The 16500-nt window shown below is 41.4% G+C and overlaps 1 protein-coding gene across 4 annotated transcripts in view; it reads right to left on the bottom strand.

Annotated features, from left to right (window-relative positions):
* Positions 1-3879: 3879 nt before the first annotated feature.
* The window catches only part of GOLGA5 (golgin A5), a 42241-nt gene continuing 29620 nt past the window's right edge, over positions 3880-16500 (bottom strand). Inside the window, exons 11-15 of one of the 4 annotated variants that reach the window (XR_016392260.1) lie at positions 15580-15685; positions 13813-13876; positions 12213-12476; positions 5112-5360; positions 3880-4432 (exon numbers count right to left, since the gene is read on the bottom strand). Coding sequence is in view for 2 of the 4 variants with exons in the window: in XM_022576242.3 (XP_022431950.2) it covers positions 12396-12476; positions 13813-13876; positions 15580-15685 (251 nt within the window). In the remaining 2 variants the exon portion in view is untranslated. Of the gene's footprint in view, positions 4433-5079; positions 5361-11998; positions 12477-13812; positions 13877-15579; positions 15686-16500 lie in introns of those variants that run through there. The other 3 variants (XR_002644892.3, XM_089908142.1, XM_022576242.3) reach the window with 3 other exon arrangements.

Here is a 16500-nt window from a genome sequence, read left to right as displayed (position 1 = left end):
ACCTTTAACCCAGTGACTCCCCTCTGGAATGTGTCCTAAGGCACTCAGTTCAAAAAATGTATTTATGCACAAGGCATTTCATCAGTGTTACTTTGAATAGTGAAAGATTCCTTCCCTCCAAAGTACCCAATATTAATGGAATAGTTAAGTGGTGGTCCAACCAGTTACTGGAAATATTATGTGGTTAGCAACTTGAAAAATTGTCTGGAAGGTCCTAATGTCGAGATCTTGCTTTCTATCTTTCTCCATGAAAAGGAAACTTTTTTGCAGAAATGGCTGATTCCAGGTCCAGGAAAGGAATGTTCCAGATTAGACTGGAACATCTTGGTATGCTGGAAAGCAAACATGTGCTCCAAAGGGGGACAGGTGGAAAGGACGCCAGAGCTGGCTTGAAGGGGCTCCCCCTGGCCAAACCTGGGACAGTTTAATTATCAACAAGGATAATGACCACGTTGAATTTCAACACAAATAAGTATTTTTTTGTTTTTTTTTTTTTTGCGGTACGCGGGCCTCTCACTGTTGTGGCCTCTCCCGTTGCGGAGCACAGGCTCCAGATGCGCAGGTTCAGCGGCCATGGCTCACGGGCCCAGCCGCTCCGCGGCATGTGGGATCTTCCCGGACCGGGGCACGAACCCGTGTCCCCTGCATCGGCAGGCGGACTCTCAACCACTGCGCCACCAGGGAAGCCCACAAATAATTTTTTTAAAAATAATTCATAAGTACACAGTGATGGTATTTAAAAAAAAAAAAAAGAGTGGTGGGAAAGAAAAAGGCCAGCAAACAACGGTAGAAAAAAATGATATATTTATAAAATCATCATTTTGTAACCACCAATATAATAATTCAGGCAAGGATCACCAGTGCTTTCTTGTTTTTTCTTTTTGACAGTGCATTCTAAAACCACTGAAAATTTGTTGGGGAAAAGGGTATTTGCATGGTCTCATGGTATCACTCCACAAAATACTTATTACCAAAAAAAAAAAAAAAAAGTTAAAATATGCTTTTATGATGGAGACCGGGCAGGAGCCATTTTAACTAAGTGGTCAACTTAGCATCATTGACATTCTGTGGCTCCGGGATGGATGTGCTGACCTGACATCACTTGTACAGGAATTCCTCCCCATAATGTGAGACCTGAATCGAATTGTGAAGAAATAGACATCCATGCTGTTTGTCTTTCTACAGGATAACTGGCCCACACTCTTCAAAATATTGGGGTGGGGAGGGATAAACTGGGAGATTGGGATTGACACATACACACTACTATGTATAAAATCGATAACAAATAAGGACCTACTGTACAGCACAGGGAGCTCTGCTCAATTACTACATTACTGCTCTGTAATGACCTACATGGAAAAGAATCTAAAAAAGAGAGTGGATATGTGTATATGTATAACGGGTTCACTTTGCTGTACACCTGAAACGAACACAACATTGTAAATCAACTCTACTCCAGTAAAAAAAATATTTTTTAAATATCAAAACAAGAAGGACTAAAAAAGGGGCAGGGGGAGAAAGGGCTGTTCTAGATGAAAGGGACCGGGGCGGGGCGGGGGGGGTGGGATGGGATAATCCAGTGTAATCTTGGATTGGATCCTGGACCAGAAAACAGTTTTAAACAGCTTACAAAGAACATTTTTTGGACTATTAGAAAAATGTGTATATGGACTGGATATTAGGTAATATCCTTGCACAATGTTAAATTTATTGGCTGTGTCAATGGTACTCTTGTTATATAGGAGACTGCCTCTCTTCTCAGATCCAAGCTGGGATCTATCCTGGGATGAAGTGCCATGAGGTCTGCAATTTAATTTTAGGTCATTCAGAGAGAAAAAAAAAAAAAAAAAAGAGAGAGAACAGATGGTGCAAAATGTTAACAATGGGGGAATCTAGGTGAAGGGCATATGGATATTCAGTGTTGTCTTTTCAACTTTTCTGTGAGTATGAAGTTTTTCATGTTTATTTTGAAAAACATAGGCAAAAAATAATGTGGGCGGTATTTACTACAATACTGTCAGATACTATTATGTCATCAAAGTAGGATATGAAGTTGTGTATACATCTGGATGTACAAATATGCGTGTACCCATGGTAGACAGCTGTTGTTTGTAATCACTGCCTTTGCACTGATTATAACATGCATAACTAGCAGCACCCTTATTTTCTTTTGGCACCTACCCTCCCTCTTTTGCTTCATGGGGTTTGGATGTGGGGGCCATCTACATCCATCTGTCTCCAGGGATTGGTGGGCATATGTCTTCAGTTAGTCCAACCAGAGCCAATGGACATCTACCCCAGGGCTCTTGCTGGACCCGTGGGGAAGAGGTGGTACTTTTTTTCACTGAGGTTGTCAGGTTGAGAGGATGTGAACTGAAGCAGTGTGGTCATCTTTGGGGAGTAGCTACCTGTGAGTCAAGCTGACACAGGAGAACTAAGAAGGAAAGAGAAAGATACCAGTTGACACTGTTTGAGCACCTGGATTTAAACGTGCCTGAAGTTAGGTGAACCTATGGATTTCCTTTTTGCTTATACCAGTTTGAGCTGGTACCTGTTGCTTGCACCCAAGGAGTCCTACCTAGCCCTACAGCATGGAAATGCATAGAAAAGGTGTATTTGTTTCCTATCACTGTGTAACAAATTATCCCAATTCTAGCACCTTCAAACAATACCCATTTATTATCTTGAAACTTCTGTGGGTCAGGAGTCTGGACACAGTTTAGCTGGGTTCTCTGTTCTGGGTCTTACAAGGCTATAATCAGGATGCTGGCCAGGTCTCATCTGGAGGCTTGACTGGGGAAGAATCTCCTTCCAAGTTTGTGCAAGTTGTCAGCAGAATTCATTTCCTGGCAGTTGTATTACTGAGGGCCTAGCTTTTTGCTGCCTGTCAGCTGGAGGCTGCCATCAGGTCCTAAACGTTACACACCATCCCTTGACCCATGGGTTTCCTCAACACAGCCACTCACTTCATCAAGCCAACAAGGAGAATCCAGTCTGCTAAGATGGAATCTTACATAATGTAATGTAATCAGGAAGCTGACATCCTACCACCTTTGCCTTATAATGTAACCAAATCAAGACATTAATATCCTATTACATTTGCCATATTCTACAGGTTAGATGCAAGTCACAGATCCCATCTGCACTCGTTAGGCGGGAATTACACAAAGGCATGGACAGGAGATCCTTGGGGGTCAACTTAGGGTCTGTCTGCCACGAAAGGGATGGGAAGAATCCACTCTACAACTGCCACACCCACCCCTACCCACCACTAAATTCTTATTTATTATTTACAATTGAGCACTAAAGCTCGTTTCTTCCTAATTTAAGAGGAGTTATCACTGGGAAGTGGCTGGATGGGGAGGCACTAAAAGGGTGCCCGAACTTTGGTACGGTATGGCATATGGTATTGCTTAGAATTTTTATAATGAGCATGTAGTATGTAATTTAGAAATACAATTAAAATAGAAAATTGAATATACAGTGTGACTTCCACTATAAGCTGTTTTTTCTCCACTTCTGGACCTTCCTATGTACATACACATACACAACGGGAAAAGACTGCAAGGAAACAGGCCCAGATGTGAAGACTTATTAGAGTGATGGGTCTATGGATGAATGATACTTTCTTCTTTACACTTTTCTGTATTTTTCACAATAGGAATATTACTCTAATATTATCAGATTTTTAAAAAAAGTGATTTGAAATGTTTTTTAGGTCCAATATTATGGCTGAAAATAAAGCAAACCCTCTTGTTTACCTTCTGTAGAAAGGCAATCTCCTGCCTGGGTGGCTGATGGAGTGTCTGCTTCTAGAACTCAAAGAAAGAAATCAGATGGCAGCGGGGAACACACACCTGCTTCCCCTCACACTGATAAACTCTCATCAGAATGCATCTGGCTTTGCCACAGGACGAAGCATTATTTGAAAAAATATGGCAGGTTTTCTCCAGTGACTAAAAGCTACTGGAAAGTTCTCGCCAAGAAGGTACACAGAAGACCTGGTGCCAGGCAGATCTGGTAAGCTGACACGTTCAGTAACCAAACAGTCCAAGCCCATGGCTACATGAAAACAAACTAAAGACATGTTTGATCTCATTTTTATAGCTAATTAGAGGACCCTGATGGGTCTCCGAACCTGTTTGCGGGTCTGTGAATTTAGAATTAAATATGAGGACCAAAGACCACACCTGTAGTCAAAACAAATAAACAAAACACAAACTTTCAAAGTTAGGTTTACCAAGCTTGCTGCAGCCAAGGAGAAGGTGTCCTCAGGAGCATCCCAGCAGGGGAGACGAGAGGGGCTTCTTCTAGGGTTTGTGTTTGTGTTGGATGATTGTGGGGGGCATTAAAGAACCAAGGGCCTGTTCTGGGTTGGATGCTGTCAAGAAGCAGGGGCAACTGGGTGATTGAGTACTTCAGTGGCTGTCACCTAGAAGGAGAGTTAAAATGGGGCTTGAGTTGTTATTGGTGAAACAGCAGCAATTGCTCAGAAAGGAGGAATGCTTGTCGGGGGGTCGGTTAGTAATTTGGGGGCTCACAAGAGTGGCCTTTTCAATGTCTTGTTCTGAGTATTGTTCATGTCCAGCTGGGAACATGGCTGACTGTTTGTCAGTAGGGCCGTTTTCTACTTTCTCACTCCCATCCAGCTTTAAAATAAACATAGCACCCGATGAAAAACTAACACTCGGATACACTTTCAACTTAGAAAATGCTCTTTTTACCTGGGGAAATCCTTTGTGAATCTTTCCAGCTTCTCCATTCTTAAAGATTAGGAAATCGAGGGTCAGAGACATTTTAGTGACTTGCCCAGCACCACAGCTGGCTTAAGCAAGCCAGAAAGTTGTAGCATCCACCCTTAGGTTTATACTACTTTGTCACCCATCACTGTTCCTCATTAGTCCTGGTTTATAAAGTTGTTTCTTCATTCCAGAATGATGGTGTGATGGAAAGTTAAGAGGCAATTCAATTCAGCGTCAGTATTATGTTTAGGGAACTACTGTGTGATTGGGGTTCATAACCAGGGAAGGACACCGTATCAGAGTCTATTGCTGCTGTAACAAATTACCACAAACTAAGTGCCTAAAAACAACACAAATTTATTCTCTTACAGTCGTGGAGGTCAGAAGTCTGAAGTGGGTCTCACTGGGTTCAAATCAAAGTCCTGGCAGGGCTGTAATCCTTTGCGGAGGCTCTAGGGGAGAATCTGCTTCCTGGCCTTTTCCAGCTTCTAGAGGCTGCCTGCATTCCTTGGCTCATGGCCCCTCCTCCATCTTCAAAGCCAGCTATTCAATCATTCTGACTTCTGCTGTCATGACATCTCTGACTCTGCTGCTTTCTTCTTCCATCTTTTAAGGACCCTTATGATTACATCGGGCACAGCTGGTTAATTTAGGATAATCTTTTGTTACAATCCTTAATCACATCTGCAATGTTTTGACATAACATATTTATATGTTTCAGGGATTAGGACATGGACACATTTGGGGGGTGGACATTATTCTGCCTACTAGAGACACCTAGCCTGGTATTTTTTTGGTGGGGAGGGGAAGGGAGGAATTCTGACTTAATAGAGAAAGAAGCATCTAAGCTGACAGCAGGAGGGGCCAGGAACCAAGAACGGAAGTGTCTTTAAGCAGAGGGGAGGTCTGGAGGTGGAGAGAAAGCAGGGGGCATTGGTGGGTCCATCAGTCATCTATCGCTGGGTCGTGAGGCAGTAACAACCAAACTCCCAAATCTCAGGGGCTCACAAAAGCCAAGTTCTACTTTTTGTTCAAACTACATGTCCATTGTTGACATGCGCCATGTTTTGGCTCTGCTCTACGTCCTCTTCATTCCAGGAGCAGCCCCTGTCTAGAACATGTTGGGCTCATGGTGGAGGAACAAGTTAGGGGGCAAAACCATAAGATGATGCTTAAAACTTCTGCTTGGGAATGGCTCATGCCCCTTCCACTCACATTTCATCAGACAAAGCAAGTCAGGTCATATGGCCAAGGCTGACATCAGCGGGACAGGAAGTAAAATCTTCCCATAAGAACAGGCAGTGAATAGTCGGAACAGCAACAGACTAGGACAGGACAAAAGGCTGGAGTGTAGTAGATGTGGGGGTGGCTTCAAGCTCATGAGTGAGGGCAGATCATGCATGACTTTAAAAACCAGTTTCCTTAGAATGTAGGCTCCACAGAGATAAACCCACGCACCTATGGTCAACTAATCTATGACAAAGGAGGCAAGGATATACAATGGAGAAAAGACAGTCTCTTCAGTAAGTGGTGCTGAGAAAACCGGACAGCTACACATAAAAGAATGAAATTAGAACACTCCCTAACACCATACACAGAAATAAACTCAAAATGGATTAAAGCCCTAAATGTAAGACTGGACACTATAAAACTCTTAGAGGAGGGGCTTCCCTGGTGGCGCAGTGGTTCAGAATCCGCCTGCCAATGCAGGGGACATGGGTTCGAGCCCTGGCCCGGGAAGATCCCACATGCCGCGGAGCAACTAAGCCCGTGCACCACAACTACTGAGCCTGCGCTCTAGAGCTCACGTGCCACAACTACTGAAGCCCGTGCACCTAGAGCCCGTGCTCCGCAACAAGAGAAGCCGCTGCAATGAGAAGCCAGCGCACTGCAACAAAGAGTAGCCCAAGCTCGCTGCAACCAGAGGAAGCCCACGCACAGCAACAAAGACCCAACGCAGCCAAAAATAAAAATAAAAAATAAATTTATAAAAGAAAAATATACAACTCTTAGAGGAAGACATAGGAAGAACACTGTTTGACATAAATCACAGCAAGATCTTTTTTGACCCACCTCCTAGAGTAATGGAAATAAAAACAAAAATAAACAAATGGGACCTAATGAAACTTAAAAGCTTTTGCACAGCAAAGGAAACTATAAACAAGACGAAAAGACAACCCTCAGAATGGGAGAAAATATTTGCAAATGAGTCAACGGACAAAGGATTAATCTCCAAAATATATAAACAGCTCATGCAGCTCAATATTAAAAAAAACAAACAACCCAATCAAAAAATGGGCAGAAGACCTAAATAGACATTTCTCCAAAGAAGACATACAGATGGCCAAGAAGCACATGAAAAGCTGCTCAGCATCACTAATTATTAGAGAAATGCAAATCAAAACTACAGTGAGGTATCACCTTACGCCGGTCAGAATGGGCATCATCAGAAAATCTACAAACAACAAATGCTGGAGAGGGTGTGGAGAAAAGGGAACTCTCCTGCACTGCTGGTGGGAATGTAAACTGATACAGACACTATGGAAAACAGTATGGAGGTTCCTTGAAAAACTAAAAATAGAATTACCATATAACCCAGCAATCCCACTACTGGGCATATACCCAGAGAAAACCATAATTCAAAAAGACATATGCACCCCAATGTTCACTGCAGCACTATTTACAATAGCCAGGTCATGGAAGCAACCTAAATACCCATTGACAAATGAATGGATAAAGATTATGTGGTACATGTATACAATGGAATATCAGTCAGCCATAAAAAGGAATGAAATTGGGTCATTTGTAGAGATGTGGATGGACCTACAAACTGTCATACAGAGGGAAGTTAGAAAGAGAAAAACAAATATTGTATGTTGACGCATATATGTGGAATCTAGAAAAATGGTACAGATGAACCGGTTTGCAAGGCAGAAATGGAGACACAGATGTAGATATGGACACCAAGCGGGGAAAGCGGCAGGGAGGGTGGTAGTGGTGCTGGTGGGATGAATTGGGAGATTGGGTTTGGCATGTATACACTAATATGTATAAAATGGATAACTAATAAGAACCTGCTGTATAAAAAAATAAAATTAAAAAAAAAAAAAAAAAAAAAGAATGTAGGCTCCACCAGGGCAGGATCTAGGTTGCTTGATCTTTCTAGCCCAGTATTTCTCAACCTTTTTTTTTCTTCATTATTACTCCCTACCCCAATAAAACCTTAATGTCACAGATATACTGTTATGTACCGCATGTATATTTGGGCTTTATAAATATAAACAGTAAGATACTTTTCCCCATCTAAAACTCAATTTTCACCCCCTTGAAGGTGATATCAGCCCACGTTGAGAATGCATGTTCTAGCTCCAGTTACATTTGTTTTAATTAATTCTTGAGTTCAGTTGACTTAAGCCACATTTGTGAGTGAAAGCAAATTGTTAATAGTTGATAAGTTTACATGCATAAACCTTATTATATACTTTGTGTAAACTCAGTTTAACTAGCACCACAAGAAGCTAATCGGCTAAAGAGGAGAGGTCCAGCGGAGTAGAGAGGAAACTTAATTTGCCATTAGAAAAGAACCTGATTGTACCTACATGCTGCTTTGCAGAACTTTCAAAAAGTGAATCTAAATATCGTATTGCTTTCAGAAGGCTTCTCCACGGTAAGGCAGCCTTGCCTGTCTTTTGGGAGAGTCATTAAGCAAGACTGAACTCTCCCTGATGATTAAAGGTCTTCACTATGAACATCTAGGACCAGCGAAATCCTCAGGTCACCTTTTGCTTTTATATTTTAAATTATTATGGCTTTTCCCTCTTTGGGAAAACCCTGACAAGCTGCCCAATCAAAGTCCTCGCTACTAGCAATGTGCCTGGCCAGTTACAGTTCTCTGCTCTGGCTTTGGAAACCAGACGTGCTGCGCGGACAGGACAGATCCTGAGTGAAGGTCCGAGGAGCTCTCGAGGAGTCATGCGTGAATTTAGTGTTTTGCCTGATTCAGTCAATGAAGTTCAGTGAACAACAACTGAAGGCCAGTTATGTGTCAGGCAGTGTTCTAGGTGTTAAGGATATAATAGTGGATAAAAAAGGTAGTATCTTTGTCCTCACGGGATCAGAAATGTCATTTTGAGTCTATGAGCTCTGATAGCACAAGAGCAGGGGTGCCGGACAGTGAGCCGTGCTTAGGCTGGTTGATCAAAGGATGAGAGATATTGCCTTCAGATATGAAGGGCTCTGCTCTTGGATTTCATTTTTCTCTTTGTCCTTGACTTGAACAAAGATGAGGCATTAACTATGAATGCGGAGACCAAGAAGTTATGGGGGAAAGTACCAATTCATTGACCTGGTATTCTTCGCAACTACATAGGAAAATCACCTCCTTGGGTTCAGCCTGTCCTCACCTCAGCAAATTTAGCACCTTTCAGGGGCTTTGCATTTTAACCCACTGCCACTCTACTTTGCATGGCCTGTCACCTTATTCAGGCTCTGCACCAGTGTCACCTCTACAGGGAGGACTGCCCTCTCTCCTCCCCCACGTCTCTCTACACCTTTGCCTCGTTTTATTTTTATTCCCAGCATTTAACTCTTAGTGACACATTATGCGTATGTTTGTAGTCTGCCTTCCCCATTCTAAGGTAAGCTCCAAGAGGGCAGGGACTTTTGTTCGCCACTCTATTCCCAGTTCCTAGAAGAGGCCAGCACAAGGGTATGTAATTTGAACTATCTTATAGTCCTGTGATGGCTTAAGATTATATTACCACCACTTTTTTTTCTTCGAGACATCTGTAAATGAGGTTTCTGTGTGTAACACACTTGATGACTCAACTGTTCATACAAAAAAAAAGTTTTCTTTACTTGGAGGTGTTTGTGTTGGAATCTGTGTCTGAAGAGCAGACCACATGTTAGAACTGTAGAAGTTCAGAAACATTCAATCCACAGCCTTCTCACTCAGGAAAGAGTTCCTAAGAATACTAGCCTCAACATGTTCAGAATAACCACAAGACATTTTTCTGTCATTTCTTTCTTCTGACCAATCACAGCCTGAAGGGCTTTAGGCTATTAGTCCCTTTGGCTTTGCCAGTTTTGTCCTTCTACTTCCATCTAGCCCAAGATGCCCATACTGGCCTTTTCCAATACAGCTGACCTCCTAAAGTAGGGAGCTGGAGCCCAGCGAGGCATATTTGAGTAGGTTGGTTTTTTCCCCGCCCAGGGTGAGTTGTATGTAAGTCTTCCTAAATGAAGGCTAGAATGTCCAGCCCCAGACATTATTCCCTTAACGACAAAACTAACCAGGGTAGACACAGTTCCACGTTTTAACAACTCATGCTTTTCCTTTGAAGTTTCTGTTCTGCAGCAATAGAAATGGTAGGTTTTAGAAAGCACGAAGTCTAGAGAAAGGGAAATCTTAAGATAATAAAATAATCTTATTTTCCAACTGACAGCTATAAATACAAAGCAGTACATTGAGAAGAAAAAAATTCAGCTTTCACACAATCCTTTTAAGTAAGTCAAGAAGGTTTCATGTTATTTGAGGATAAGTGAATGGGAGACTTTTAAAAATCCCCTAGTGTGTTAGTGGTCAAGAATACAGAAACTGAAAGTCAATTAAAGATTTAAGTAACTTCAGAAAAATAATCTCAGAAACACTTTGTCAAACTATTTCCAAAGCCAAGAATGCATAAAAACTGAACAAAAGATTTAGAGCCATCCCAACAGAAGCCAGGAGGACGCACAGAGGCGGGAAGTCCGGCAATACACGATGATGAAGCAGGTGCCATTTTCCATCTTAAGCACAGAGCCTGCTTTGAATCATTTTCCGGAAATGGTTCCAAATTAGAAGAGAAAAAAAAAAAACCTCTAAAAGATATTAATAAGTCTAAACTCTTCACTCTGTTTGAGATAAGACGTTGACTTCACAGCTCAGACTCGAATAGGCTATCACCCCTGAAGAAGAACTATGACACCTAGGGACATCCCTGGTGGCGCAGTGGTTAAGAATCCGCCTGCCAATGCAGGGGACACGGGTTTGAGTCCTGGTCGGGGAAGATCCCACATGCTGTGGAGCAACTAAGCCCGTGCACCGCAATTACTGAGCCTGCGCTCTAGAGTCCGTGAGCCACAACTACTGAAGCCCGTGCACCACAACTACTAAAGCCCGCACTCCTAGAGCCCGTGCTCCACAACAAGAGAAGCCACCGCAATGAGAAGCTCCCGCACCACAATGACGAGTAGCCCCCGCTGCTGCAACTAGAGAAAGCCTGTGCGCAGCAACAGACCCAACGCAGCCAAAAATAATTAATTTAAAAAAAAAAACAAAACTATGACATGTAGATTTAATAACATGTCTCTACCCTACCCTCCAAAATCTCATACCACTTTTAGATGGTATAGAACTCTCTACCCTTTTCATTCATGTTAAATTGGAAAAAAGCCCAAACACACCTAAGATGACCTTTAAAACTTCATTCTCTGATGAAAAATAAGAAACATATACATCTAGCATACCAAAACTTTTGAAGAATTTATAGGACAATTAAAGTCATAGTACAAATATCATTAAGAATAGAAGCTGGTCAGGTTTTCTGTTAGGCACCAGCAGGCTACTGCAAAGGCATTCCTGACAGGAAGGACTATACCCTTTGCCCAGCCCAGGATCTACATATGCCAATTATATATGAAGAGAGACTGCCAGTGCCCGGCATGGACAAAATGAGAATTCAGACATGTAGATGACAAGGAAAGCCAAAACAGACATTATACTGGACTTAAGGCAAAGAAAATGTCCCTTTTCAAAGAATAACTCTATATAGTCTCTGCCTTGGAGTATTTTAAAAACACAAAGGGTGTTAAACCAAATTTGATTCCTAAGTGCTACCAGAGGGGCTATGGATGTCCTGAGCCCACCCAAGGTATAGGCTAGAGAAAAGGAAAAGAGGTGAAGGAAGACAATGGGTGAACGAATAAGAATTAAAGGAAGACAGCATGTGGGGTGGGAGGGGGAGGAAAAGAAGTGCACACACTACTAATGCAATTACAAGTGGCATCAGCTCTGATTTCTGGCTCTGCTCGTGAACGCCGATCTGGAAAGGTCTTGTTTAAATGGGAGTGAAAAATTATTATTTTTAAAAGAAAAATGCACAGTAAATTTTACTTACGTATTTATAGAAAGATTTATACCAATCAAGCATTTAACAACGTAAAAAGTAAATCTACATTTGCAAAGTTAAATATATGAAAATACAAAGCAGACTGAATTATCAAAAAGAAAACATTTTATTTATGTCACTAAATACAATTAGTTTCCCTGATTATAACCCATAACGAGTGTCACCTAAAATACAGGATGGTCTGTACAGAGGCAGACACCCCCAGCATCTCCGTGTGTATGCATATATACACTGAGCCCCTGACCTCAGAAAAAGCAAGAGCTGAGCTCGTTAGATTATTTTTGTTTTTAGAAACTCTTACCATTTGAAGGAAATCAGAAGAAGATTTTGGTAGCAGAGTACTTGTATAATAACTTAAAAAGTTAAAAGCCTGTAGTGATAAAATAATCTTGTGTACCCTTCTCAGGAATTTCAGGCAAGTGACCCTTCTGCAGACCCCAAAACTGGAGAGAGATGACCAATCACCAAAACAACCTGGCTCAGTTCATTTGCCATGTGGTTGGTCATGGTGCATTTCTGGTGTGTAAGTCAACAGAACAATCATGACCCAGAGGTGAAGCAAAGCCTGAAGAAAGAAAAAACAATTTATGGATTAGCCAATAAATCAATCCTCCCTAAAGGCCCACTGTGCAGTGCACTGAGGGCAGGAGCTATGTCTCGTTTGTCTCTGTATTCCTGTGGCTAGTGTGTCTGCAACAGTGCAGGCGTGCAGTACGTGTTTACTGGATAAACAAGGAAGAAACAACTGTACAGTCAAATGAACTAAAAAGTGCAATGGAAGGTAATAAAGAGCTACAATACCTACAGCATTCTCAGTTGAGAGGGGCAAAGTCTTGAACACATTCACAACATGCACACGTACACATAACGAACCCATCAGGGGATTACAATGCAGAGTAGATGGCCTGATTAAAACTGCTAGTTATACATGAAGTTGGCTGGAAAGGCTTTTTAGAACAGAGTTGTGGTTGGTGTTTTGAAAGAGGGTTTAGCCATGATTTGGTGAAGAGGAGATGGGAAGACATTCTTGACAGGAATAATGTGTCAGGTTTCAGAGGTCGATTTAGGGTCCAGAACAGGACCTGCAGTGATACATTTCCACTAACTCCCTCATGGTGGTGCTGACATGATGAGGTTCCATCACGAAGTGCCTTGCACACGAGAAGTGCAACATCTCATCTCATGCTGACAGAGGGTGCCTGTGTTCCTCATAATCTCCCCACCCAGATGTGCGCATGTTCTGAATCCTTTCTGATGCCATTCAATTTTTTTTCTTTCGCTCTCCCCATTCCCCTCATCTTAAAACCTTTTTGTTTAAAGGAGTAACTCTTCCCTCTAGTGGCTCACAAGGAAATTTCTAAGTATGCTTTTATTTCTTCGCAAGAAAATTGCCCGTCTTAATTCAGTTCAACTACTTTTAGACATCCCCACTCAGAACAGTCAGTGGGCTTTTTAGGCTCACAGAAGATATGACACGGCATCCCAAACTATGGTAACCATTTTATTAGAGCTAAGAAATCTAAGAAAGAAAATACATCACCTTTGAGATCCCTTTAGGAAATAAAGCAAAACACATGGAAATAATTAAACTTTACTTCAAGATAAAAATGAAATCAATTGTTTTGTATTGTATCACTGGAGGGGCTTGGAAATAAAGGTAATCATTAAACTGCACTACGGTTAGTTTTACTGTCGGAAAAGCCTTCAAGCAATTTATTTTTTAGACATAATGAATTATCAACATTACTTGCATACTTTAAGAAAAAAAACCTTAATTACCAAAAATGAGTTCTATTCTCTTTCAAAATTGATTGCTAAAAGTTTAGTCAAAAAGATCAGCAGCTGAAAAAAACTAGTTAAAAATCAAATGCAGCACTGTTTTTGCAAACAAGTTTACTTACCATATATATAATTACAAAAACTCGTGCTATGGGGTATCTTCGGAGAAAAATTCCCAGACGGATGCTGTGCAAGTGGTAGGGGAGGAGAGAGAGGAGAGAGTTACACTCAAAACATGTTCCTGTGGTAATATCTCATCATGTTTTTTAAGACTTTACTCATTTAAACTATTTATGTGGCTACCACAAAAGACAGGTTATTTCTCTTTTATAGTAGATTGTTAAATGATTACTTGAAATAACCATATAAAATATCATAGCAGTGCACAAATACTTTTATCATTATTTGGGGATTGACTGCTAAGCTTTTAGCACAAGCTATTCCTCTTAATTCTTCAGCTACAACTGTAGAAGGCAAACTTGGTCCCTCTAGCAATCATTTTTCTTTTAGGAACCAAAGACAAGTATGAACACATGAATAGGAAAAAAAGAGTCTAGTTGGAATGAACCTGTAAATAGCTAATCTGGGAGCTTCAGCATGGACACAAACTTCTAAAAGGCTCCCAACTACAGAAACTCAAGTAAACACTTGAAGAGTGGGAAGCATTACGATGTCCAGACCTATTACTATGCCTTTCTGCAACATTTTTTCCCTAAGACGGATACATGTACAGATACACCTTTCTTCTACGCCCTTCTGCTTCTTTCACTACCCCTAGCACAATGCCTTGCCTTGCATATATGTTCTCTAAAAATTAATATGTATGTTGAATACATTAATAGTTGAAATAGATGTGCTCAGTAGTGTGGAGACAGTGACTATGGCATCCAAGGCTCATGGCTTCAGGAATCCAAGTTAGTAAATCATCCTCATTTTTAACACCACAGCTCTATCGTGACACAAAAAGGTAAGAAGAGACTGTTCTGTTAGGCAGCAATTCATTTCAACTATGTTTAATTACAAAAACTAAAAGGCAAGAGAGTTTAGTAGGTTATTTAGATATGAACTTTATCAAGGCTATACACATATACTGGTAAAACGTTTTCTTTATAAGGTGGGTGACGACTAGTATAAAAAGTTTTATTTATAAATATATATAAGATATATATAAATTGTTATTTATATAGTATATATCAAATATATATGAAAATAAGGACTATTCATTTATATATAGCGGCATCTTTTATTCTAACCATATGATGAAGTAAGGAGAGAAAACATTCAAATGGATGCATTTACATGATACAGGCTTTCTCAATGAAATTTAATGAGTTTTCAAACAGAGTTTATTACAGAAAGAAGAGAAATGATCAGAGTTAAACACCTTCAACAAAACACAGGCACTGGCAGACCTCTTAAAGCAATTTCATGACACTGAAATATCAGCTTGGGGGACTTCCCTGGTGGTCCAGTGGTTAAGACTCCGGGCTCCCAAGGCAGGGGGCCCGGGTTTAATCCCTGGTCAGGGAACTAGATCCTGCATGCCACAACTAAAAAAGATCCCACGTGCCGCAACTAAACATCCCGTATGCTGCAACGAAGATCCCGCGTGCCGCAACTAAGACCTGGTGCAGCCAAATAAATAAATAAGTATTTTAAAAAAAAAATCAGCTTGGGAATTCCCTGGTGGCCCAGTGGTTAGGACTCCGCGCTTCTACTGCAGGGGGCCCGGTTCAATCCCTGGTGAGGAAACTAGTCCCGCAAGCCGCATGGCGCAGTCAATCAATCAATCAATATCAGGTCTGCTGGACAGGACTCACTATGACTGAAATCACTGGAGAATGTTACAAAAATATGGTCCGTCACTCACTGGTGCTGGCGCTGCTTACCTAAACTGGTCAATTGAACTAGCAGCTTTGCGGACTTTTCCATACATTCCTGCCAGATTAGTTTCTGTGTCAGTAAAAAGAACAGGAACGTTTCGCAGACGTGTGCCTGTTTAAACAAGAAAATAAGTAATTAACGTACAGACACCAAAGTCAACTTTCTAACAAAATTACAGTTGAATATACCTTATGTTACATATGGAAGAAATTCTCAAGGTCAACTTTTAAGCAATAACCAAAGGTGAAAACATGAAAAAAAAAGACAGTTTAAATATGTAAACTTCCATACCTGCAAAAATCAAAATTCAAAAACTAAGAAAATTATTTTCCTATGAAATTAGCAAAAATCAGAGTTTACCAAGTATTGGTGAGAGGCAGCATTAATGGGCACTTTCTTCCTGGGCCCGCAGGAGTGAGGGCCACACACCCTTTCTACAAAGCTGGTAACTCCCAAATTCGCATCTCCAGCCCAGCCCACCTCCAACTCCAGGCTCGTCCATCAGCCTTTCATTTCCATCTGGATGTCTAGTAGACATCTCAACTTAGCACACCGCGCACTGTTATCCTGATTGCCTGCCCTTGCTGCCAACCTTCTCTTCCTGCAGTTTTCCCCATCTCAATACACAACTCCACTTTTCCAAAAACCTTTAACTCCTTTCTCTCAAACTCCACATCTGATCTGCCCGCAAATTCCACCTGCTTTCCTTTAAAACAAATCCTGAACCCACCCCCCCTCCATCCCCACTCTGGTCTGAGTCACCAGCATGTCTTACATGGGTTAATACCATGCCCCTCCCTGGTCTCCCTGCCTCAGTGCTTAGCTCTCTGCAGTCTACTCTTGACACAGCAGCCAGAGACATCTTGTTAAAATATACAGGTCAGCTCAGTTACCCCTCTCAAGACCCTTCTATGGCTTCCGACTTC

The sequence above is a fragment of the Delphinapterus leucas genome, chromosome 2, assembly GCF_059928025.1.
Source record: "Delphinapterus leucas isolate spDelLeu-1000000601 "Yukka" chromosome 2, BTC_Dleu_Yukka2, whole genome shotgun sequence".
NCBI lineage: Eukaryota > Metazoa > Chordata > Mammalia > Artiodactyla > Monodontidae > Delphinapterus > Delphinapterus leucas.
Note: the sequence above shows the minus strand (reverse complement) of the source record. Positions and strands in the feature narration are given on the sequence as shown.